This window comes from Lutzomyia longipalpis, chromosome 2 (assembly GCF_024334085.1).
Source record: "Lutzomyia longipalpis isolate SR_M1_2022 chromosome 2, ASM2433408v1".
Lineage (NCBI taxonomy): Eukaryota > Metazoa > Arthropoda > Insecta > Diptera > Psychodidae > Lutzomyia > Lutzomyia longipalpis.
Window position 1 is genome coordinate 18,791,546 of NC_074708.1, and position 24,560 is coordinate 18,816,105.

The following is a 24,560-nucleotide window of genomic DNA, read 5'->3' on the forward strand; positions in this document are numbered from 1 at the left end:
ACACATGAATATGCTCGCGAGGAGGCAACGAACCAAGAATACATGCTTGGCGAAAGAGTGGATCTTGATTACGGCAATTGTTCTTTCGCGTATGATCTCGATGAGTCGGCCCAAACAGTTCTCTCTCTTTGCAAAGAACTTTGATTCATTCTTCGCTTCGTTGTCGTTCCATTCACATACAAGAGAGAAGAAGAGCTCTTTTCTTGGTGTTTGCCATGCACACGCGGCTCTCTGACCGTGGCATGAAGAACTGTTCTTTCGCCGAAGCCACTGAAATGGTGCGGATTGATGAGTGAGGATCGATCGGGAAGACACTCTTGGACGCGATCGCAAAGTGTTAAGCCGCTAAAACGTTCCGTGTGGCATTCTTTTGCCTCAATTGCAAATCTTGTGTGTTAAATTATGTTAATTCCCTCAGTGCAGTGCTTCAGGTGACACGGGAAGGGAAGTACTTTGCATGGGCACTAAAGTGGACAATTGAACTGGGACACAGTGAACTTGTGGTACTGGTATATACGGAAAACGAGTGAAAAGAGCTCCAAAAAGAGGAAACATTCCACTAAAGTAAATATACATAGTACAAAATTGGTCTCTTTGGGGCATTTTCTCTCTGCCACCAAAAGCGACAACTACCACTGGCAATAAACCTTCTTTTTTTTTTAAACATACATACCATACTTGCCTATCTCACTAGTTCTATATTTACTTTAATCCACCTCTATTCGTTTTTTTTTTCAAACACCCCTTTCCCTCGCTCCACGATGTGGTATTCATTCTTTGGCTTTGAACTCTCTGTGCTTACCAGGGGTTTCTCATCGAGGATGTCGAGGATGTATAATATTGATTGTTATTTTCTAAGAAAAAATCTAAAATTTCTTGTAATCTTTTATTTAATTAATTTAAATCTTAATTAATTTTTGTTTTATATAATTAATGTTAATCTTTAAATGATCTAATAAAACTAGATTTAATTAAGTCTTTGTTTTACAGACAATTAAATCTACAAAGCAAAGAAAAATACAAATTCTAGTTCTTTAAAGTAAAAGTGCTGGCCCTATGGACATGAAGTTCGCGGCCGTAAAATATTAAAATAAAAAAAAGTAAAAGTGTTAAAAAAAAATTATGAATCTATTCCTAAACAATTTTTTAAAGATTTTTTTCTACTTATAATAACTTCTATGGAGTTTTAATTTTCTTAATTTTCTTAACGACTTTCATTGCTTTATTATTTAGTTTGTTCTTTTTTTCTAAAACGTACCTAGGTTGAATTATATATTTTTAGCATTTTTGTTTTCATTACTAGTAGAAGTATGTACTTAGATTTTTAAATATGTAAGTACCTTACAAAAAATGCCAAGCTCTATGCTATGAATTGAGAAACCTCTTCGAATATGTTGCTCTGTGTGTACCTTTTAATTAAACAGGACTATCCGGTTCTCCTAGATTTTTAGATGTTTCATACCTTCTTCTCTCACACCTTTTCAGGGGAGCCCCGCCTGAGCCACCCAGTGTGACAAACAATACCTCTGACGGTGGATTGTCTTGAAAGAGACGAAGACGCTTAGAGACACAGAGAAGAACAAAAAAGATAATGAGTGAATGGTGGTAAAAAGAAAATCCCAAAATTACTCGTGTCTGGTGTTATGAATTTTAAAAAGACCGCAGCAGAAGGCCAAGCACAGTGGATGTGAAGCATTTCATATCTTTGTACAGAGAGAACCAGTGTTTGAGATAGTAGTGAAGACGAGGAGCATCACAGTTGAGAAGGGACTCAAAAGGAGAAAAATTGCCTCGCGCGTGGAAACGCTCAATCCCATCTGAAGCATCCAATTGGACAATTCGTCGTGGAGGTGCAAGTGCAAGATGAAATAGCTGACAAGACGGTGAAGTATCGTGGTGCAGAGACAAGAGTGATAGTGAATTGTTCTCAGGTGCAAGGTGATTCATAAGCTGGGTTTCCAACATCCGGCATTCACAGGGGTTGACGAGTGTGAAAAATTCATTCGAAACACTTTGGTCAGTGCTACAATATACATATATAGACTTCCTTTTTAGGAAAGAGGGTGGGTAGCTTTTGGGCAGACTTTATCGCTCAAGTGGAAAGATTTTCTGTGCCAAAACGTGCCTCACTCAACACGAACCATGGACACGGTTTACAGCACCAAGAAATACCTGCAGACGCTCACGGCAGGAAGCGACTACTACAGGAGTCCCAGTACAGTTAGACAAATGGTAGGTGGAAGCACAATTATGCAATGAAAATAATCGCAATTATTCTGCATTATTAATTTGTCCAATTAATATCCGGTGGTGTGCAGTCACTGCGAGAGATGGGGCAATCGCACCTTCGCGCACTATTTTAGCGCGCGGAAAATGTTAAAGAGAAAAAAATTATTCAGTGTCTCACAGAAACAAATTGTTCTATTTCCCCCAACCTCCTTGTTCTCATAACAATCACACAACAGCTGGAGGAATTTGAAATAATTGTGGGAAAACGCATATCATGGGTTCAATTCAGAGATAAATAGCAACCCAGCAATGCTGAAGCGACAATATATTCCACTTCACCACTATTCATTCTTTGAGGTGTCAGCTGAAGTGGCGGCAAAAAACGGGGGGAAGCGGGTCAAATCCTTTAACGTATTTTTAATTAAAAAAAAACATTAAAGTTATTTAAAATCGATAAAATATAATGAATCACGTTTAGGTCAGCATACGATCTAATGGTCAATTGTATGAATGAATTTAAAAAATAATTATAGAAAATCAAGAACTTATATCACTTTAATAAATCAAAAAGCAATTAGAGAGCAACAATAAGAGAATAATATTCACTAATCAATCTTGACATGTATTTGTTTCTTTTTAGGGTAATTACATTTATTTTGCAAATCAACACCTGTTTTCGAAATTACCTTTAATAAACTCGTATCAGAGTAATGGGCATTTTATATTCTTTTTTTTCTAATTTTTAAAAGCAGGATCAAGATCATTAATTTTGTACCTACTAAAGAATTTTATTACCTACTCCATGTATTTTGTTTGGTTTCTTTTTTGCGCGCTCTGAAATGTTTTTCAGACTCATACCACAAAATTATTCCCTATTCAAGTGACAATATTCTTGGCTGCAATGCTGGCGCACTCAGTGACTGTCCACATCAAATATCAAGCTGTGCCATTAGCAATAAGGCCATCGTGGTGCCACTGGCTACACGGGCTACACAATAACACCGTAGCCGTGTGATTCTGGGAGCACACACAAGAACTCACACGGCTCGCAACTCCCTCGTGGCTACTCTCGGTCATCTCCATTGCGTAACAATTGGCCAGAGTATATTCTGCAGCAATTCCACTTAATAACACTCGAGAGAACACTAATGATCATTCTATCCAACTAACACTGCAATACCGTTTTTGAATAATTTCCTCCTCCAGGAACCACACGAAGAGCCGATAAGGCTTTAGCATCTCTTAACTTATACAGTTGCTCAAAATTTATGTATAGCAACCTGCGTTAATTCTATGATGCCACTCATAAATGCGTAACTTCTAAATTGTTTCAATTACATTGGGAATTAATAATGTAGGTGTTTTTCGCCTGAGATTATCTCCTTTACAGCACGCTCAGACAATCATCCAATTGAATCCACGTGAATTGATCTTTTTTTTTTAATTAAAAGATTTGTGAAAAAGAAATAAAAGAAAAATGAGAAGAATTTGTGAATTAAGATTCCTATCTTCTACGGAGGAGGGTTTTTTGGGGGAAAATGAAAATTGCGAAATATGTCTCTATGTCACCTAGAGAGGAAAAGAAGAATCTTATTTACAATAAAAGCGTGGTCCGTTGCTCTATTTGATCAAAGGCTATTGACCCACTTGGGTGAAATGGTGGAACAAACATATGGCCCCGAGGTGAAGATTAATATGCAAATTAAATATTGGATTGTCCAAGTGTGTACAAAAACTTGCTCGATTTTCGTTTCAACTTCCACAACAGAACGGTCAATAAATTCCTCTTTTAAGATTAAAGTCTTTGGCACTATTTGTCGCAAATTTACGAATACATTTAATATCAATTAGCAGGTGATTGGGGCATCGAACACACTGTTTGTCCAACATTTTACAAGACATTTCAACTGAAAATCCATTATCGCATTGTCGAACAAGCTGTGTCTCAAATGCTTCGCCACTCTTCCGTATCATAAATTATGTCATTTAGTACGATAATAGTCATTCCTTCTTCAAAGTGGAAATAAATTTGGAAAACTAAATTTTTTATTTCTTTAATTTGTCAGCGAAGAACATTTAGTGATGAAAAAAAACTTTAAAGCATTTTATCTTAAGAATTATCTTAAGGAAATTTCGCATAATTTATTCAAAGACAGGATGAGCTTTAATTTGTTTTAAATTAAACGGTTTTTTGAATGATAGAAAATTAATACAAAAGGTACTTATTAGCATAAATTATACTTGAAAATAATATAACATATCCCTCCAAAATGATTAAGCAAAAACTTTTCGATTAAACTTATATAATTTTTCAAGACATATTCAGAACTTTGGAAATTTTCTGGCATACAGTCTGTGTTGCATCAGAGTACAAAGTTGTTGAAGGATTAGTAGCTTATAATCTCCTCTATCGCCTAATTGAAATAACATGATACAAGTGTGTATGTTCTGTATAATAACCAACTTCTATACGAACGCCAACCACAAATATCCATGCCACAAACTTTGATTAAGGGAAGAAACTCAACTTTTGGCGGCTATACGGAGCCACAACTAATCCCACTTGACTTCTTAATATACCTCGGCTCATATACCGAAAATACACTATAATTTTCTTGTTTAGCTGCCACTTCCACAAAATCAACCCCTAACGTGTTGTGAGTGGGTGCAAGTCCAAAAGTGAGGTAATGTATAATACATCCCTCAACCCAGGAAATTAAACTTTTATCAATTACTGCACACTAGCGCGCATTTATTTCTTCAACGCCTTGCTCGTGTGTTTTACAACTAAATACATATTAAACCCATTCTCCCTAGAGTTCAAGAAAATTTCTAAGATATCCGACACTTCGGAATATAACCCTTCGTGACTCCTTTCGATAGCACCATGGGAAAACTCTAACTATATCATACAGCTGAAAAATTGCAAAAGATATTGTAACATGATGTTGAGCATTCTAGAGCGTCTGCTGGAGTGTAGAATCCCACAGCAAATTGGAACACATTGCAAATGAGCCCTGACCTCAGTTTTCTAGCCTCTCCTTGCAAATTGCAATGCACTTCGAGTGCCAAACCATAAAAGAATGCAATGTGGGGGCAAAAGTTTTGTGTTGAATGTTGCTGTTGCGCTCAGAAACTGGCCACACTGACCTACATTTCCGTCGCGTCCCAAGTAACCAAACACATGAGGCTTTTGGTATAAAAGAGAATATTCTCCAAAATATGAGAAAAGCAAGTATGAATGGCCAAACAGAATCATGATCATCAGTGAGAAGAAGGCATGGCTGAGTAGCACGAAAGGCATCACGAAACACCCAGAAATATAATACATATGTATGTAGTATACATCTCCAAGAGATACACTTCCATAACGGCTTATGATTGTATGCTTTTTTATTTGTTAATTAATTCAGCTCTCAAGAGTTATTCAACTCTCATGTGGAGTAAAGTTTGAGAAATAAAAATGATAATTCTCTCCTTTCCTGTGTACCTCTAACAGCCGCACATTGGAGAATGGATTATGTATAAATGACATCCTGTTTGCACTACCTCTTGTGTTTTTTCCACCACACAAACTTTTATTATTGAATTAACCCCCTGTCGAGGAAAATTACTGGTAAAAATTTCCACGTAAAAAATAACACGATGCATAAAATATTTGAGTGAATAAGTTTTTTTTTTGTTGTTCCTGCAACAGAAAAAAATGCGGTGGAAATTCTATTTTCGGATTTGTGAAATAAATTTCCCGAGGAAGTTGTCTTCAAATGGGCGGAAATGAGGAAGCCGCATAAGGAAGCTCAAAAGTGAAAAAGAGGAAGCAAAGTGAAAGGCAAATGAATGGTGGAGGACTTAAAAATTATGTTAAGAAAATCGACATTCTGTAAGATATTTTTTTCAAGAAAAATTAAAAATCGTAATGCAAAAAAAATCTTTTTTTAGAATTTTCATTTTGTCCACAACAAAGTGTAAATAAAAGAATAAAAAAAACAGCTTTCTTATTATTTGCGTAAAAAAGTGCTGGAGATAGATGTTCATCAATTTATAAATTTCCATATTCTATGATTTTTTTCTCCGTTCTATATAGAGATTTCTTTAGGAAATGGATTTTTAAAGAAAAGTTGTGAAAAGAAGCCGAAAGAAAACTGAATACGCTGAATGTGTTCGAGAATCAAAAGCAACATATCCATTTGTTGCCTTTTCTTTACTACCACTGCTATTTTCTTCTTCTTTTCATCTGAACTCTTCAAAAGAAGTCTTTAGGCCAAGAACTTTTTAATGAAGCAAATTTTTTTGATCTGAGGAACATACACACAGTGGAATCCCAAAAAGAGCAACAGAATTGTAGTAAAAAAGCCATTGTGTGATTATTTTTGCAATTTGAATTATTTCTCGTACGTGAATTCTCCCTTCGGGATACTTCAATAAATTATTTTTGCTCTCCGTTCATATAATTTTGTGGGAGCAATTTGGAACAGTCGGTAAATGTATCGAGCGACCGTGGAAGTGAACGTGTTCAACTCGATTGCACTCACCCACTCCTTCATCCATCGGCAGTTCTTGGGGTACAAACTTTATTCAAACACTCGGAGATTTATAAATTACATAACTTGTACTCTTGACTCTCAATGGTGTGTTCAAGTTCAATGAACAGTGTGAGTTTTTGCTGCTTGAGTTCATTTCGAGAGCACTCCGCGAACCTGGAGTATACAGCATTCTGCACAGAGGGAGACACATTCATTGTGTACCCGCTCATCTCTATTCTCTTCTTTTTTTTTCAACGTCATTCCATTCACCTCACATTCACGAGCAAATAATCGTTAATAATTTAATCAATACTATCACCCCATACGATATAATTACATTTCATCTATTTTTCTCCTGCAATTTCTTCCCTTCAATACTCCATCCTGTGGAATCCCAGAATGTATGAGCTCCATTAGCATCACACCTCTCTGAGTAGAATTTCATTGCAATTCCCCAGGGGCTATTTAGACTTTTTCTTCTCACCTGAGAAAAAATAAACTGTTGTGTGATCTGGAAACACAAATGAGATGCATAATATACCTGAGAACTTCATTATGGTACGCTCCATTTTACACTCTTACTCAATCAATCAGCACAAATTGTCGCTTCTCTCACACATATTTAGAAGGATATAATGGAAATGAGTATAAAATTTAGCTTTTTTTAAATTCACCTTTACTTGAGTTTTAAATTTTAAAGGAATTAAAGAAATTTATGGTCTTTTTGTTTAAGGCATTGTTGTAATTTTTGTGAGATAGTTTTTCTTTTAAAATAATTTTGCATAATTTTCCGTGTAAATCTTACTCAAATATTATTTAATAGGTAGTAAAAAAAAGACATTAAAAGTCATTCTATAATAGTTTACTTATATTTAGTAATTGATCAAAAACATATAACTGGAATTACTAATCTTAAAAGTTGAAAGTAGGTACAATTTATGCAGTTAAAGAAAGATTGTGAAAAGAAATGTTCCTCCAATTACTGCAGAGATTGTGTCAGGAAATTAATGCATTCTTTACCAGAAAATGGACTAAATTGACGATCTCTATCTGGCTGTAGTATCCGCCCACTACTTCTCTGCTAAATGATTAGAAACAAGCACACAGAGTGAACAGATAATAGAACTCTGTAGTGCAAGTTATTAGACTACGTTGTTGCTAATACCATTTTTGTAGAGCTAAGATTACGATATGAGAAAATGTTTTTAGTCAGAATGTTAAAGCGCTTACTTCACAGTTATAGGGGTAAATTTTCTAATATGGGAGATTTTTTTCATTAGGAGATCTTTTAACCCAAATATGTTCAGGAATGTTTTTGAAATGTTCGTTTTTACTATTTAGGTTTGTCGGAAATATAACTGAAATAAAAATAAAATGATCTTTTTATAAAAAAAATCCATTATTATGAAGACATCCCATATTAGACGATCTTCCCCTACAAACTCATTATTTCTTTTATGCTTTTCAAGACAAGAATTCGTGACAATTTCTTGGGAAAAAGGAATAACATAAGCTAAAGTCAAATGTAATAGTTCAACATGATTTTTAATAGTGAGCATAGTAAAATTTCAGCTCATACACACATATATTTTATTTTCCTGAATACACACGGGGGTCCCATAAAAAGAGCGCGGAAGCACGAAGAAGATTCTGGAAGTGGAATGTGGTTTTCGATGTTGTCTGAAAATTCTTCAAATCACTTTCAGAGTTCATCATCTTCTTTATGTGTGTCCCGTTAGAATTTACCATCTTCACGATGAAAGAAGCCATCCGTGCACACAGTGTAAACTTTATTGTTCCCCTGAGTGCCAAAAATTACTGCTCAGCTACGATTTAATAGGTAATGAGAACGAGAAGACAAATGACTCCTCAAATTGCGGAAGAACACCAAACACCTCACTTTTCTTCCATGGCAAAAATCATTTATTTGACAAAAGGTATATACAGAAAACGTGACTAATTTGTATGCCAAGTGCAACAGTGTGGTTATTTTGTATTTTAAATTGAAATGTGCATTCTCGGGCGATTCTTTTAATGTGTATTTGCCTCAACCACCCACTATGGGATTCCCTATTAATTTTAGCTCTGAACGTAATTAATGCTTAATCTACTGGGAGACCGCTAACAGTATAAAGCAGCGGCTAAATCACATAATCCATATGTAATAATGTGTGTATTAAGAGCCAAAGAGCAAAGAACCATTACACTGGTGAATGTATTCTGCACAGCATTAAAAGCTCCACTAATGAAATTTTAATTATCGCTTTTATAGTTATTCTTGGACGTTCATCAAACACTATATATTATGCCATAGCTCTCGTGTTTTATTATACACGGAGCGCAATGGCATAAACCCTTATTTGGTGTCATTTTACCACCCCGCACTACATCCTCTTTGAGTTTCCTCACCAATTGACTTTGATGGTGATACTGCAGAAATATTATATGTTTTATATACTCCGTGTGCCGTCATCTATTTGCATTTGGGATTTACATAAAACTCCCAATAGCTACTTCTTCGTTGCAGCCACTGTGAGCGACAATAATTGTATTGATGGGAATAAATAATTGTTTGCTTCCACAGCTTACATACCTCGCTACTAACTAAAAGGGGGGATTTATTGAGTAAGTTTTTGTACCACATCCTTCAGAGTTGATATAATAAAAAAAAACACGCAATCGTAAAGTTTTCCAGGAAGTATTAGGCACTTGAAATGATTTAATATGTAGCAGAAACATAATTTTAAAAGAACTATTCAAAATAGTTGGGTGTAGAAGCGTAGAATTGCATTAAGCCGCATCCTTTACGATCAAATGAGCAATGAAATGCAAGTCTTGACAAATTATGACTTCTTTCAATTCTTTATTTCTTAAGGAATTTTCTTTCCTTTAATGTAGCAAAATGTTCAATTTGAACCATCTTCAGCTAAATATAGGAAGGAATTTAATCACTTTATTACTAAAGTTGTGACTCGATATTGCAACCAGTAAAAAAAAGTTTGTTGCACATTGTTTCATAAATTAAACATAAATGAATAAACTAGTGATTTTATACTAACATATCAGTGTAATAATTGTAAAGTCAATCATAACGCGTCCAGTTATTAGAGTTGGTATACCACAACGCGGATGGGTCAGTCTATGCGTTGTAATTTAATTCGTGAGCAGAATTAGTAGGCAAAGTTGATTTTTTTATGAAATTCATCAATATGAAAGATAAAAATGCTTATATCTTAAGTTTTATTGCACATATAGAAATTTCTTGACTAGTTCTGGAAAGGTATTGAAATAAGCTATAATCTGACATTTATTTCGATACATTTCAAGGTCACCTCCAGAACACAAAATGGCGGATGTTTGTTCTACCAAAACAGTTTTTTGCACTTTTTGTCCTAAAAGAATGGTTCTAAAAGTTTCTGATGTTCTAGAAAGTTGTAGAGAATTGCAAACCCTTTAATTTGATACCAAATTGAGCAAAATCGGACAATCCGTTCAAGAGATATGGCTCTTAAAACTTTTCAAATTCAAGAATTTTTCAAATGGCCATATCTTCAAAACGGCGACATAGAATTTCTTCATTTTCGGACTGGTGATAGATATTGAGTCAGGCTACAACATATCAAAAATTCAAGAAAATCTATGATCGGGATTCGGAGATATTGCCCCTTAAAGTTAGGCAATTTTTATTTTTGTTTTTAGCGCCTCTTGCGGATGTTTTTGAAACTTGAAATGTTCTGGACAGTTGTAGGGCTTCTCAATACCTTTCATTTGATACCAAGATAATCAAAATCGGCCAAGCCGTTCTCGAGTTATATCGAAAAAACACTTTTTACTTTAGGTCGCCATATTTGCTAAACGGCTTGACCGATTGTCAAGTATGAATTGTTGATGAAAATGTCTCACTGAGCCCTACAACATACTAAAATTTCAGACCTCTAGCTATAAGGGAACTGGTTGACGGTATTTCAAAATGGCGGACGGCGGCCATCTTGGATTTTGAAAATGCGAAAAAATGAAATTTTACACCCACATTTCTATAGAAAACTTCAAACCGGAAATCTCTAACTGTTACCATTCTCGAGTTATAAGGTAAAGTGTGGGCCAGAGGCCGGCCGGAACATTTTTTTTTCCACCACCATCAAGGGGTGTTTATCTGAATGAAAATCTTCGGATCTTCGGATTATTCGCCAAAGATTCGGATGATTCGCGAAAGATTCGGATTATTCGCCAAGATTCGCTTGATTCGCCAATATTCGGTTGATTCGCTAAGATTCGGTAGATTCGCCTATATTTTTGGTGCACAAATAACACTTTTTAAGCAAAAAACTATAGCTTTTAAGTATTTCGCGTTTTATAGACGTACCTAAAGTATCTAAACATGTTTGTTTGAATTTGTTGAACTTGATTTAAAGTTTAGAACAACTTTTTTTTTTAGTAAAAGATTCTCAAATCGTCGGAAAATTCGATTTTCTAACTTTGGGGCCAAACTGTACTTAAAAGCACTCGAGATATAGCCTTCATTCAGAACTTTTAGAATACTTACAAGAATTTTTTAAATGGCGAAATCTTCTAAGCGGTGACATAGATTTTTATCATTTTTTTGCATGGTAAAAGATATTGAGTCAGGCTACAACATATCAAAATTTAAAAGATTTGCCTAATGGGGATTCGGGGATATTGCCCCTTAATATTAGGCAATTTTTGTTTTTAATTTTAGCGCCTCTTGCGGCCATTTTTGGAACTTAAAATGTTTTAGAGAGTTGTAGGGCTTCTTGAAACCTTTCATTTGATACCAAGATCGTCAAAATCGGTCAAGCCGTTCTCGAGATATATCGAAAAATCACTTTTTGCTTTGGGCCGCCATATTTGCTAAACGGCTTGACCGAATGTCAAGTGTAAATTATCGATGAAAACGTCTCACTGAGCCCTACAACATACTAAAATTTCAGACCTCTAGCAATAAGGGAAGTGGTTAACGATATTTCAAAATGGCGAACGGCGGCCATCTTGGATATTGAAAATGCGAAAAAATGAAATTTTACACCCACATTTCCATAGAAAAGTTCAAACCCGAAGTCTCTATCTTTTACCATTCTCGAGCTATAAAGCAAAGTTCAAACCATCACCATCGGTACGCCGGGTGGAACAAAAATGTCATTCCAACTTTTTCGTAATGTGGAGTGACTAAAACACATAAAACACCTAAAACATAACTTATATGAAGTTTGAACGCGGTCTGAGGTAGTCAGTTATTCCGACATTAACTAATTATGAAGAATGTTAATCAAAATTAGCAAATATTTGTAAATATTTTCCAATATTCGCCAATATTCGTAAAGATTCGGATTATTCGCCATGATTCGGATGATTCGCTAAGATTCGTCAAGATTCGCGAAGATTCGCCTAAAATATCCAAAGATTCGCCAGATAAACACCCCTTGACCACCATTTTCGTAATGTAGGATGTCTAAAACGTGCTCATACCAAGTTTGAGCCCGATCTGAGGTGGTCGGTTTTTCCGACGATTACAATACTTGGTATGCCACGATTGTGGTATACCAACTAATTAATTCACATTATGCGGCTCAAATGATTACACATTAATTTATTCTCTTTCAATAAAATTCCATTGAGACATTTATTCAGAGGAATGCATGTCCCTTTTTCTCTATTTTTTTTTTTCAATAACCATCGACATGTCATCTTCCATAATTACTTTTCCATTAATCAATTATATTCTATTTTTCAACAAAAAATAGAACTCCTTTCACATTCTATAACCTCTTCTCCATCACCCTGACGAAGTATGGTATGATTAATATCAATCTCATGTAGGTACATCATACATAAAAGACACGATCCCGATGTTTTTCCACCACTTGCATATTCCAAGTACTCTTCGTGGTTTCCTTTCTCCCATGCCGGCGCAAGCTTCCTGAATATAACACCATAAAATAAGATGTGTAATCCTCTTTCCATATAATATTTAGTATGACAGTAAAAAGAGCCACGGAAAAGCGGGAGTCGCAATTTAACTTGCATCATTTTTGCTGCGGCAAAGTGGAGAATGGCTCAACAGTTTACTTGTCTTTAGAATATTGTCATACTGAACTCTCGCATATTATTACTTTACTATCAACATCACAATTTTCTTCCTTATGCTTGTATAATACTGGCGCCAATGAAAGTGCAATTCTTATATATAAAAATTGCCTTATACCCTGGTGATTTAATCGCTTTAATGGACCCCTCGTGTCTCACATTTATTCCAATCACGACACAATGTATAATAGAAATTGTATTGGTTTCTTTTTTTTTTTAAATATCATTTAATATTGAGCAAGTATTGATACATATCTGAGATACGTGATATTCTTCGGTTTCTTGTGATATTGAAAATTTATTCAAATGGAGAACAGAATACGAGAATATAATTTTGTGTTTAAGAGCATTGGAATGGCGTCAGATATGGATAGAATATTCAATGAATTTAAGCATAAATATAAAAAGAAATTAAATTGTTCATTATAAACATTTAAGCACCTTTTCAAAAAACGTAGACGTTACATAATTTAATATAAAAACTATAAAGGGAATGATAACGAGCATTAATTTGTTACCTACATCGTTAATTTTTTAAATTAAATTTTGAATGTATCTACATATTCAGAAAAACATCAGAGAAAGTTATCAATCAATGTGGATTAGCATTTAAACTCCAAAAGAGCAATTCACAATTATTGAGAATTTTTTATGTGTCTCACCATCACTGACCGTATATTTTGCAGCGCAAAATTCTATAGGTACACATATATAGCCTGGTAGTCGTGATATTGTGAAAATTTTCAACAATATATTTTGATCGGTGAAGAGAATGGGATTGTGGTCGTTTTGACATGGATTTTGTGTGACGCGGAATAAAAAATTGCGAGCGTCGCGGTGCCGTGCATCCCATCAGGTATATAGGGAAGGGGTTTAAATTTAAAAAGTGATAACGAAATATTACAGCAAAAACTTTCTTTTCACGATGCTACCAAACCAACAAAGTCACGTCGGTCTAGCATGCTAACAAGTCTGAGTTTTTGCATTTTTTTATCGTTAAAAAATGCTTTATCTATTATTTTTAAAAGATTATTTTCTTGCATCAATCTTAAATTTTCTTTTCTTTAAATCTAACAACCAAGAATTCTCATGACTATTTATTGGACACTTTTTTTAACGAGGAATTAAATTGACTCTTTTTTCCAAAAAAAAATCTATGAGAATAATTTTCTTTCCCAACTTTTATTTTGCACATAAATTCACAAAGAAATACGCTAGGAAAAAAATAAGGCATTGCCGTTTATTGCCGCATATTTATGGTAGAAAATAATCTGCCGACGTAAATTATCCCACAACAATCAAAAAGAAATGTAATATATTTTTTTATAAATCATAAAAGTAGTGTCTTTTCCCTCGAGGGTGGTAGGTGAAGTGAAAGAAAAGCTCGAGGCGCAAGGAAGGGGTGTTGTTATCATAAAAGTTCAAATGAGTCTTTTGCGTTTATGTCGACCATTTCTCACCAGCCAACAAGAACATGCAAAATTTAAGCGTTTTCCACCCCAAAAGTGCCCCAGACAAATATCTTCATTGATTTCCATCTTGCAATGCTTTCCCTTCCCAAAATGTTGCCATTTTCGTGAATACACCCCCCAAAAATGTATTTCATTGTCTTCATTGTCCAAAATTGAGTGGTAGTTCTGGTCTCATGAACGACTATTGCATGCAAATTTTATATGACAGTTAATACCACTTGAGTTTAAAGTTAGCATTCATTGCAGTGAGTTATTTTGCAAATAAGCCACAGTTTCTTAAAAGGGTTGCTATAAAATGCTTATTATTAGTATTTATGACACAGTGTAGAGTTTTCATTACAATAAATCTTCATTTAAAATTTTTTTCTGTAGCGTAAAGTGAAAAAAAAATTGAATAGGCAAGGTGATAAACTATTATATTAATTATAGCATACCTCGTTTGAATTAAAATTCTGCTAAAAAGTTAAAAGTTTCTCAGCAACATCTAATTCCTTGTTGTTGACCATCATATTCTGAATTTTCAAATAGCTAGAAAAAAATTCTAAATGTAGAATATAGTTTTCAGCAAGCACTTGGTTTTTGTTTTCAAAAAGATATAAGCTGAATCCATGGATTTCCCTGAGGGTAGTGAATTTGTTGGATACACCTACATCATAACGTCAACGATGCATTACGAGTTGTTCAGTGGTGCAGGAGTAATTCCTAGAAAATAATATTGCTTCAATTTTGTCCCGACATCCCTGTGCAGTGGGGCTGTGGAACAAAACATCCCTTGTTTGCATACAAGGCGTGTATGCGATGCTTTTACATGTAATACTTTTGTGTTGGCCTCAGCAGCAAATATAGGGCCTCATCTTATACATTCCATCTCCTGGCTGAGAAAGTAGGATTGAGTGTGTGTTTAAATAATTAACAATGTTTGCCGGTTGGTTTCTCTCCTTTCGTTAATATTTAAAGAGGCAAATTTATGATTGTCTTATATACACCGTGGTACTCCTCCCGTGAAGCCGGGATGTTATTCCACGTCGTCATAGCGCGAGCGTTGGTGGGACGGCAACTTGGAATTCTGGCCATGGAATTTTAAAGGAATGTGGTTCCTAAAGTGGACTGCAATTTTCACATCATGGCTACGGGGAGAAACCATTACTGTGGGATTAAGTTCGAGAATACTTATATAGAAAAATATCTCAAAATTTTAGAGGTATTCTGCACGTACCTCAACCTCTGTTTTTACCTCTTGCTGATAAGCTACAGTCATTAGACATACTTTTATATTATTAAGCTGTTTTTTTTTTGGCTTTCTTCATTGCAGTTTGATATGTTAACAAGACGATAGTCTAGCAATTTAGGTCAGATAAGGATAAAGGGGAGTTGTACTGTACATTGTATATAAATTGTTTCTCAACGAAATTCCCGTATAGAAAGCAATGACTATTTTGTGAGTCCTTATCACCCATAAAATGTGGGTGGGAGACTTAATTCAAATGATGTTTGCAGAGTGCGAGTGTGGCAATAAAAATGTCTTGTTTCTCTTTTGCAGTCGCACGATTACACATCGTACCACAACACCATGGGTCGGAGGTCCACCCTCAACCCTTACACCCACATGACTAACAAATACTCCTACCCAACCGACCACAGCCTTAGCAGTCACTACGGTGGGTACAATTCATGGGGCTTATGGCGGGATTCTGCCAATTTGTCACTATCGGCGCTGTCATCGACGAAAAAGCGTGGCGTGAGATCCTTTTCAATAATCCTGATGACTGCAGCTTTTATCGTGGTCCTTGCGGTGCTCTCTGTTGCCGGATTGGCGTTCTACTTCAGCACGTTCCGCTCAGAAATGGATGACTGTGAGTATTTTTCAATCTTCTCTAGCACCCCCGCGCGTGTCGCTGAAAGCCCAACCGAACAGCACCACTTACTGGTGTGCAAGAATTTTTCATGTATGACGAAATTTTATGCCGAAATTCCCACAAAGGCAAATATAACGCACGTCATTTCTCCATCAATCAATTCAAGGAGGATGCCTAAATTCTTGCAAAAAGCTCAATTACATTTCCCCAAAGCGTAGTGTTTGCAGAGTACAAAATATAAGGAGACACATTAAAATGAAACAAAGGTATATTCTCCTTGTATGAGCTCAATAGAAATGTTTCCCAGATGTGACCTCTTTCCCAAGAATACTACCCCAGGCGGCTTCTCTTGGGTAAGCATTTGCTGGGGATGAATCCTTCATTTTCTAAATTACATTTGGAACGTTACCTATATAAATTAAATGTGTCATTATTGGAATGAAATTAATGCTGTATTCATTTGTAAGTGTATGTTAGGTATGCATTATTATATAGAAAGAAGGAGGTTTTCGATCAATTTAAATTAATTGGTATAAGCTGAATTTATCAATACAAGACAAGAGTCTTTTGACAATAATGTTATGTTTCTTCTTATTTTAAATCGTCTTTTCGAAGAAGCAATAAAATATTCATTGTGCTTTCCGGTACTCAGAGTAAAAATATTCTTTAGAGAAAATTTTTTACATAAAGAGCTTTACTAGCATTAAAATTGAAAGAAAGCTCACAACCTACAGCTATATTACTAATGAAGGCCCATCACAGTTTTTAAGCTCCGGAGTGGATATTAAAAATTTAATTGAGATTTTGCTTTATGGCTGACACTGAAAGTTCCATTCAATGCTATCTTATTTTTGTTACAACATAAGACAAATAAATTCGAAGACTATTTTTAATCTTTTGAGCTTTTGAGTTACAGAAAAAACTATTGTTAAAGCTTGAGTTTTGAAGTGTTTGGAAAAATTTCAAATAAAGCGAAATTTTGTGGTTCTATTTTTGTATATACCCACCTAAAATCGTGAGCACTTACCACTACTTGCTGCTCCTGTTCATATGTTGTTTGCATGTGCGACATAATCCGAGAAATATTGACACCCAACCCCATGGGTACAGAGCCTCGTGAGATATGCAACATATCAAGCAACCATGCTGTGTTGGTTGTAAAGTGCAAAACCCAAATGCTTTTCATGTTGTATGCAAAATAGCTGAATTGTCGTGAATTTTTGCAGCACTCCTCGTATTTGATGGCTCATTCCAAGTAATGCGAGGCGATTTGTACACCACGGGCCTAAAATACAATCACACGGCGGCATTTCGGCAAAAGCAGCAATTCTACGAGAGATTGATAGACAGCGCCCTAGCCAGTGGCGGTCTCAGAACAACGCGTTGCGACGTAATGAGCTTTGGGAGTGGGCCACTTGTGAATGTGAACTTTCGCGTGTTTGTCGACATCAAAAGCACACCACCAATGTAAGTATATTCAAATGGCTGTTAAATGCGATGAAAGGGTTGTTGACTTTCCCAGAGAAATTATTGCGCCACGTCTTCGGAGAAGCTTTCGAGACGTGCGAAAAGTTGCCACGATTTGTAAACAGTCACAAATCCAACATCAAGCAAATTCGTGATTTTTCTCCCTTTACCAGCGTTTTCCATGGAAATTGTATACGTATATGATATTTCAAATGTTTCTCAATTTTTATTCATAAAGAAAATAAAGGGTGCTTTATGGGGAGATAAGAGTCTAAAAGAAGGTATTTTCGGGATATAGTTTAATTGATGAATAAATTATTATATATATTATTTATAGATATTTCGAATGAATTGAGAATTAATAAAAAAAAAACGATCAAATTTGAATGTTATATCAATTCAAAAGAAAATTTGCGTTAAATTCAAATAAAGCTTGTAACTTATAGCAACCGCGCTGCCGCTGCGGCTCTCATGTCATTCACTTCGTGAAGATATAAGAGAAATATAAAAGAAATTGCAATTGTGCGACAATATGCAGAATTTGTTGAATTTTGCAATTCACAGTGCAATGTTTCATGTTGAATTCTTTTCAATTTATTTTACATTAAACTTGCAGGACAATGATAAATGTAGAAGAGCACATAAGGAATTCGCTGCTGAATGAGGTCACGTCTTCAAACTCCTCCTTCAAGAATATAAAAATTGACCCGGAGTCGATTGAGGTGAAAAGATCACTCGATGTTGAGGCACTCAAGACTTCATCATTTGTCAAGGAAATCGATGTGAGTGTTATTTTGCATCTTTGTGCAATTGCACCCTCCTCAATACAAAGTTTATTGAAGTCTTGAAGTACAATTGAATGAAAGCTTGATGTATTGTATTTCCATCTTTTTATTTTCGCATTTTTTTATGTATATAGATGGCAACGGAAACTACCACAAGAGTTACGCCGTCATTCGATGAGCGCATCACGAAGAAATCGGGTGTCATTGAGAAGACAATCCACAAGTTTTCATCTTCAACAACACGCCAAACTCAGTCTCCGAAGCCAACAAATAGCACCCCATCCGTTATTCAGGGCTCGTATGAGATTACCAAGACCGAGGCTGACCTGACATACAGGAAGGATTACTCAACACCGACTGTGGCTACCACGGATTCTGTGACAACAGTTACGCTAAAGCCATTTGTCAATCATGCCACGATTAAGGTGAAGAGTCCCTCCAAGAAGGGTGGTGCGATATCAACTGTTGAAAAAATCAACGCTACAAGAATTCATAACGTGGGCAAGGTAAGTTATTGACTTGCAATAAATTTATCTTTTACTTCATTGTTTTAGATGATGAACGAAAATCATTCATACAAAAAGCTCTTTGAGCTTTCTTTGCATAAAAAACGAGCAATTTATTAATTAAATTTAGTGGCTATTTAAATTTTTTTCAACGTCATATCTCTCCCATTAGGTGGATAAAGTTGAGAATCCTGTAAGAACTACAACATTCTTACCGGTGACAGTGACACCCGTCACGAGTACGGAGAGTCTGATGAGCACGTCCACAAAGGAGGAAATCATCAGTGAGGCGCAATCTTCAACCTCCTCCTCAACCACCGAGAGTGTGAGTCAATCAAGCACAGAGGAAGCGAATGAGAACGTCAGTCCATCTGTTGCGAATAACAAGAATCCACCAAAACTCGATGTGAATCTCTTCACGAGCTCCCCTGTGTTGGATCATGAACCATGGCGACCCATTAATCCATCCACCCCGCCACGAGTAAAACCTGTCGAAGAGGCACCAATTGCGCCCAAGATTGACGTCACTCAACCAAAGAGGGAGGAGGTGGTGCTGTATAGAAATCGCGGAGATATCCTGGCGACCGAGAAGAGTCCACCCCTTCCCATCTACTACCAGAGCTACACGAATCCCTCATTCTCCGCCACCACGATGGGCATTGAGCGTCTCGGTGCGGCTGATGTTAAACCGTACCCACTGCCCGTGAATAAGTTATACGACGACGATGTCAATCCAACTTCCCTCAATCAGGGTGAGGTAATTCGCAACCCCACTTCAGGTCTCAAAGTCACCTACGATGACTATATACACGGCGATCGATTTGAGCATCTTGGCGGTGGGGTGATTGTAAAGAAACCCGAAACTGCATCCCAAGAAAATAATTCTAGTGCTGAAGTTGAGGTGTCCACTGTTGAAAATATCGAAGGTACAACACCGCCAATGGATGGCGTTGAGGAAGCTGACCAATTGGGAGAAATACTCTATGATTTGCTCAATACGAGCGATGAAAAGTACGCTACAACCGATGGGGTGAGCACCACTGAGAAAATTAACTTCAACAACATTCGCCAACATATCCTCAATATGGCACGCAATACCACCAGCAATCCTCACAATAGCACCACAACTGAAAATTCATTCACTGCCTCCGAGTCTGCACGGGGAAACGTAACAAGTGACGTCATTACACTAGGCGACATTTCTTCTGAATCAGTCACAACATCATCGTATGTTGAAGTTGAGACCTTGGATTATACGCCACCATCATGGGATCCACCAGCATTGTTTCCGATACAATCAAAATGGGAGTTCGTCAATGGATCTTCAGTTCTCGTAACGGAAAATATCCCCATGAAGAGGATCTACAACGACACACTTCAAGCTTGGATAGTTGAGAATTCACAGCAGGAGCAGGAACCAACAAGGCTGCAAGAGTTAACGTCAAAGAAGCAAGATTCAGGCAACATTCAGAACATTTCTGCCATATTTGATACACTAGCCTCAAAGTTGGGCATTACACCCAATATTGCGAGTAAAATTCCACCATTCCACACGTCCAAGAAGAACAGAACACGCGGTCCATCGTCAACAACTGAGAGTCTCACCAAAGAAACAACAACAGTGAGCCTAACTACACCACGATCGACATCTCCAGCAACAAAATCAACGACAACTACAACAGAAACAACATCGTCAACTGATGCAACTGATGCAACTTCGGAGATCCCATTAATCCTCGTACGATCGTCTTCGGAGACAACTCCAAATCTATCAGCCGAGACCATTTCTGGTATGGCTGAGGTTGAGGAAGTCGATCCGGCTATTTTCGAGGAGATCATGAGAAGATCATCAACGACAAAACTCCCACCACTTGTTACCCTCTTGCCAGCACGATCCAATTTGGCTGTTAGGACCTTCAGACCACCCATTAAACACGTCGATAGTCGCAACTTCAAGACACCCCTGGCGAGGATTGTTACAGCTAGCATGAGTGTAGGCAACTAAACGAAATTTTACATTGTCATGATGGTTCAAGTGATGATCAATTACGTATTAAGTAATTCTTGAGGTCAGAAGAGAATTCTTATAAACCTTAACATGTTTATCGCAGTGTTTAAGATTTATTATATTTCTTGGTTTTTTTTGGAGAATTAGTTCAAAGTGAAATTTAAAACTTCTATCAGTGTTTTTATTATCTTTATCTGTTGAAACAGGAATTTCTAAAAAAAAAATAAGATTTTATATCGGTCTTTTAAAGTTAGTTTTTTTTTAAGAGAAATTGCATTACCTTATTAAATTTTCAAAAATAAATAATACTTTTATATTTATTGAGTGAATTTCAAATGTGTCTTGTCTGTGTGGATTTAAGCTAAACTAGGCATTTTCCTGAACTAAAATTTTCCGATGCCAAAATAAATCTTGAACACTAGGTTCGTTTTAAGGTACCTAACTGTATAAAAATGTTTGTTTTAACATTATTAGTGAGACTCTCTATACCTTTCCACAATTTACTGTGCATTTATCAATTTTTTTTAATAATATTTTTAACAAAAGTGTATAGGATAGTATTTGATATTGCAATAGATTTAAAATTTTAAGTAAAGGCTACTGATAAGATATAAGGTTAATTCTTTGCGTTCTCAATATAAGGTTCATGTGGCGTAGAGTTTTTCATGAAAAATACTTACCTTAAAGTAGCTTCAATGTTATTCTGAATAAGTACTCTGAACTGAAAGATGCGGGCTAAGTACAGCACTTCATCTACAAGGAGACTTTTTTTTAGTAACTATGTAGAAGAATAGTTTGAAATATAAAAAAATATGATGGAAGAAATTTAATAAACAATTGCAATAAATGCATGTTAATAACTTTTGCCTCAACTTTTACTTACTTTGCAATAAATATTTCAATACACTTTTTTCCGCCATTGTGTTTTGAAGCAACTACAGAAAAAAACAGGTAGGTAGGAAAACATGGATGTGAACAAAAAAAAAACGGTGGAGGTGAAAAAAAGCACTTGAAAGTCCATTATACAAATGGGACTCTTCCACTTTCCGCGAAAATACAATAAGTTGCAAAAATCGTGTTTAAAATAAATTTTTCCAACAATTTTCCCGCCATAAGTCAGGTCGGAGGTAAACACAGGTGAAAAGTTCCACCATACTCCTATTTGCAAAAATCAAAAGTTTTCCCAACTTTACCTCTGCACTCTTCATATACATAGTATACTTCCGCATACGGATAAAGGGGGAAAAAAACCAAAATGCACCTCAGCTAAATATTGTTGAAACTTCAAGGAAAAACTCATCAAAAGTAAAAATGCTGAGCGTGACATTCAAGAAAGAATTTCCCATTGAGATATTAATTTGAATTGTAGAGATTTCTCCATGGAATGGGACGAAACTCACAATTGTTCGAACTTTTCAATTTGAGGATCTACATATTATTAAGGGAAGTTTAAAAAAAAATCTGCACAAGTTTTCGATAGATAAGTTTTCAATTTAAAATTTTCAACAATATACAATTTTTTATAATTTTTCTTTTACGTTCAATATTGTTTGAAAAGTAAGTCTGTATTGCATTTCTATTATAAAATATTTCCCTTTAAAATGTATACGTGAAAAAATTTACGGTTAGCGTACTATATATAATGCAGATTGGACTTGAAAAATTCGACAAGCAATTTACGAGAATATTGGATCATCCAAAGATTAAAATTTAGTCGGTTTATGTCGTTTATTCCACACTAGGATATATTTTTTTAGCTGTGATTCTTTCGAAGAAAAGAATAGCACAGCTTCTGTGTACCACCTAAAATGCAAAGTCGTCAGATCGGGCTCAAACTCGGGATGAGCACGAATTAGGGTCCCCACATTCCAAAAAACGTATGTCAAAAAAAAAATTCTTCCGGTCGTGGGGCCGGCCGGCCGGCCGGCCGGAGTTTGACGCTTAATTACAAGAGAACGGTAATAGATAGAAACTTGCGGTCAACGGCAAAGTTAGTATATCGACCAGATGTCGTCTCATGGTGAGGTCAAATCCTCCCCCCCACCACTCCGTCCGCCATTTTGGAACACCCCTAAATTTTGTTTTGCCTATATCTCACCCCGTATTATAGCTAGAGGTCTGAAATTTAGATATGTTGTAGGGACCATCAAGATCTTTCCAACGATGTTTCATTTTCAAAAATCGGTCAAGCCGTTTAGCCAATATGGCCGTCACAATTTTTCATCGAAAATCGACCATAACTCTAAAACGGCTTGACCGATTTTGATCAACTTGGGCTCAAACGAAAGATCTCAACAAGCCCTACAACTCTCTAGAACATCCGAAGTTTCAAAAGTAGCCGCTAGGGGGCCAAAAATCAAAAACAAAATTTTTGATGAGTTTTCGATGAATATCTCGAAAACTGCACTATGCATTTTCTTCAAATTTTAATATGTTATTGCTGACTATATTATCTAGCTCCATGCCAAAAATGAAGAAAATCTATGTCGCTGTTCTCGAGATATAGCCTTCCAAAGTTGGCATGTCATATCTCGGGTTCTACAAGTCCGATTTTAATCAACTCAAGCGCAAATGAAAGGTTTCGTAAAGCCCTACAAATGTCTAGAACATTGCAATTTCGAGAAATGACCGCAAGAGGCGCTAAAGTCAATATTTTGCATATCCAAAATTTTCAAGTCTAATTATCTCAAAAACTGTACTATGCATTTCGTTAAAATTTCAGTATGTTATAGCTGAGGTCAAGACCTTTCCAACAACAGGTTATTTAAGAAAATCTATGGAGCCGTTCAGGAGATATAAGGGTTTTAATATTTTATTTCATTAATACGCTAATGCTTTGGCGCCCCGCGAAGCGGGGCGCCTTATATATAGAGCATATAAATATAAATGTAAAGTAAAATATAACGGTAAAATATCTTAATATATAAAGCTGAAAAGTTTGTTTGTCTGTCTGTGGCACATGAACTCCTCCGAAACGGCTGGGCCGATCTTGATGAAATTTGGTATGGAGGTAGAGGGGGTCAATACGAGTTGCAAGCGCTATATGGGATTCCGCCCCAACCCCCCTTTATAGCGCCCCCACAGAAAAATTGATTTTTTCCAATTTTCTACCTGTTGAAGGGTCAGATAACGGGATTTTTTTATTTTTAGAATTTCTCGGGGTACCGTATTATTTATCCCCCCTATTAATATACGCCCCCCTTTTATAGCTTAAAATGGAGTTTGCTCACACGTGATTGGGGGCTCGGGTTGACTAGTAAATATATATAGCTACATGGTACAGATTAAGGAGAAAAGGGAATGTACATGGTAAGTTTCACTTACGGGCTGTGATTCTTCCTTCAGAGGTCAGTCTAAGTGTGATATTTGATATAAGTTTGGTGGTGCAAACTCTGGGGGAAGGCTAACTCGCGCATTGGCTGTGATTCGTGGAAGAATCACAGCCCGTAAGTGAAACTTACCAGTACATTCCCTTTTCTGATTAATCCATACTCTGCTGCTATCTATTAGACTTTGCATTTACATATATTTAACTTGGCATCTGAAGGAAGAATCACAGCCCGTAAGTGAAACTTACCATGTGTATGACACTAACCTTTAATTGAGTATGGT

The 24,560-nt window shown here is 36.1% G+C and overlaps 2 protein-coding genes across 2 annotated transcripts in view; both read left to right on the forward strand.

Annotated features, from left to right (window-relative positions):
* Window positions 1–24,560, forward strand: part of LOC129789442 (uncharacterized) — an 885,568-nt gene that overhangs the window by 33,708 nt on the left and 827,300 nt on the right. The gene's annotated exons all lie outside the window — the stretch shown is intronic.
* On the forward strand, window positions 148–21,812 carry LOC129789306 (mucin-2). The gene is made up of 7 exons (XM_055826028.1): window positions 148–564; window positions 1,486–2,232; window positions 15,867–16,179; window positions 17,409–17,649; window positions 18,266–18,431; window positions 18,569–18,940; window positions 19,113–21,812. Exons 2-7 carry the CDS (start codon window positions 2,143–2,145, stop codon window positions 20,943–20,945), a joined length of 3,015 nt encoding a protein of 1,004 aa, XP_055682003.1. The 5' UTR covers window positions 148–564; window positions 1,486–2,142; the 3' UTR covers window positions 20,946–21,812.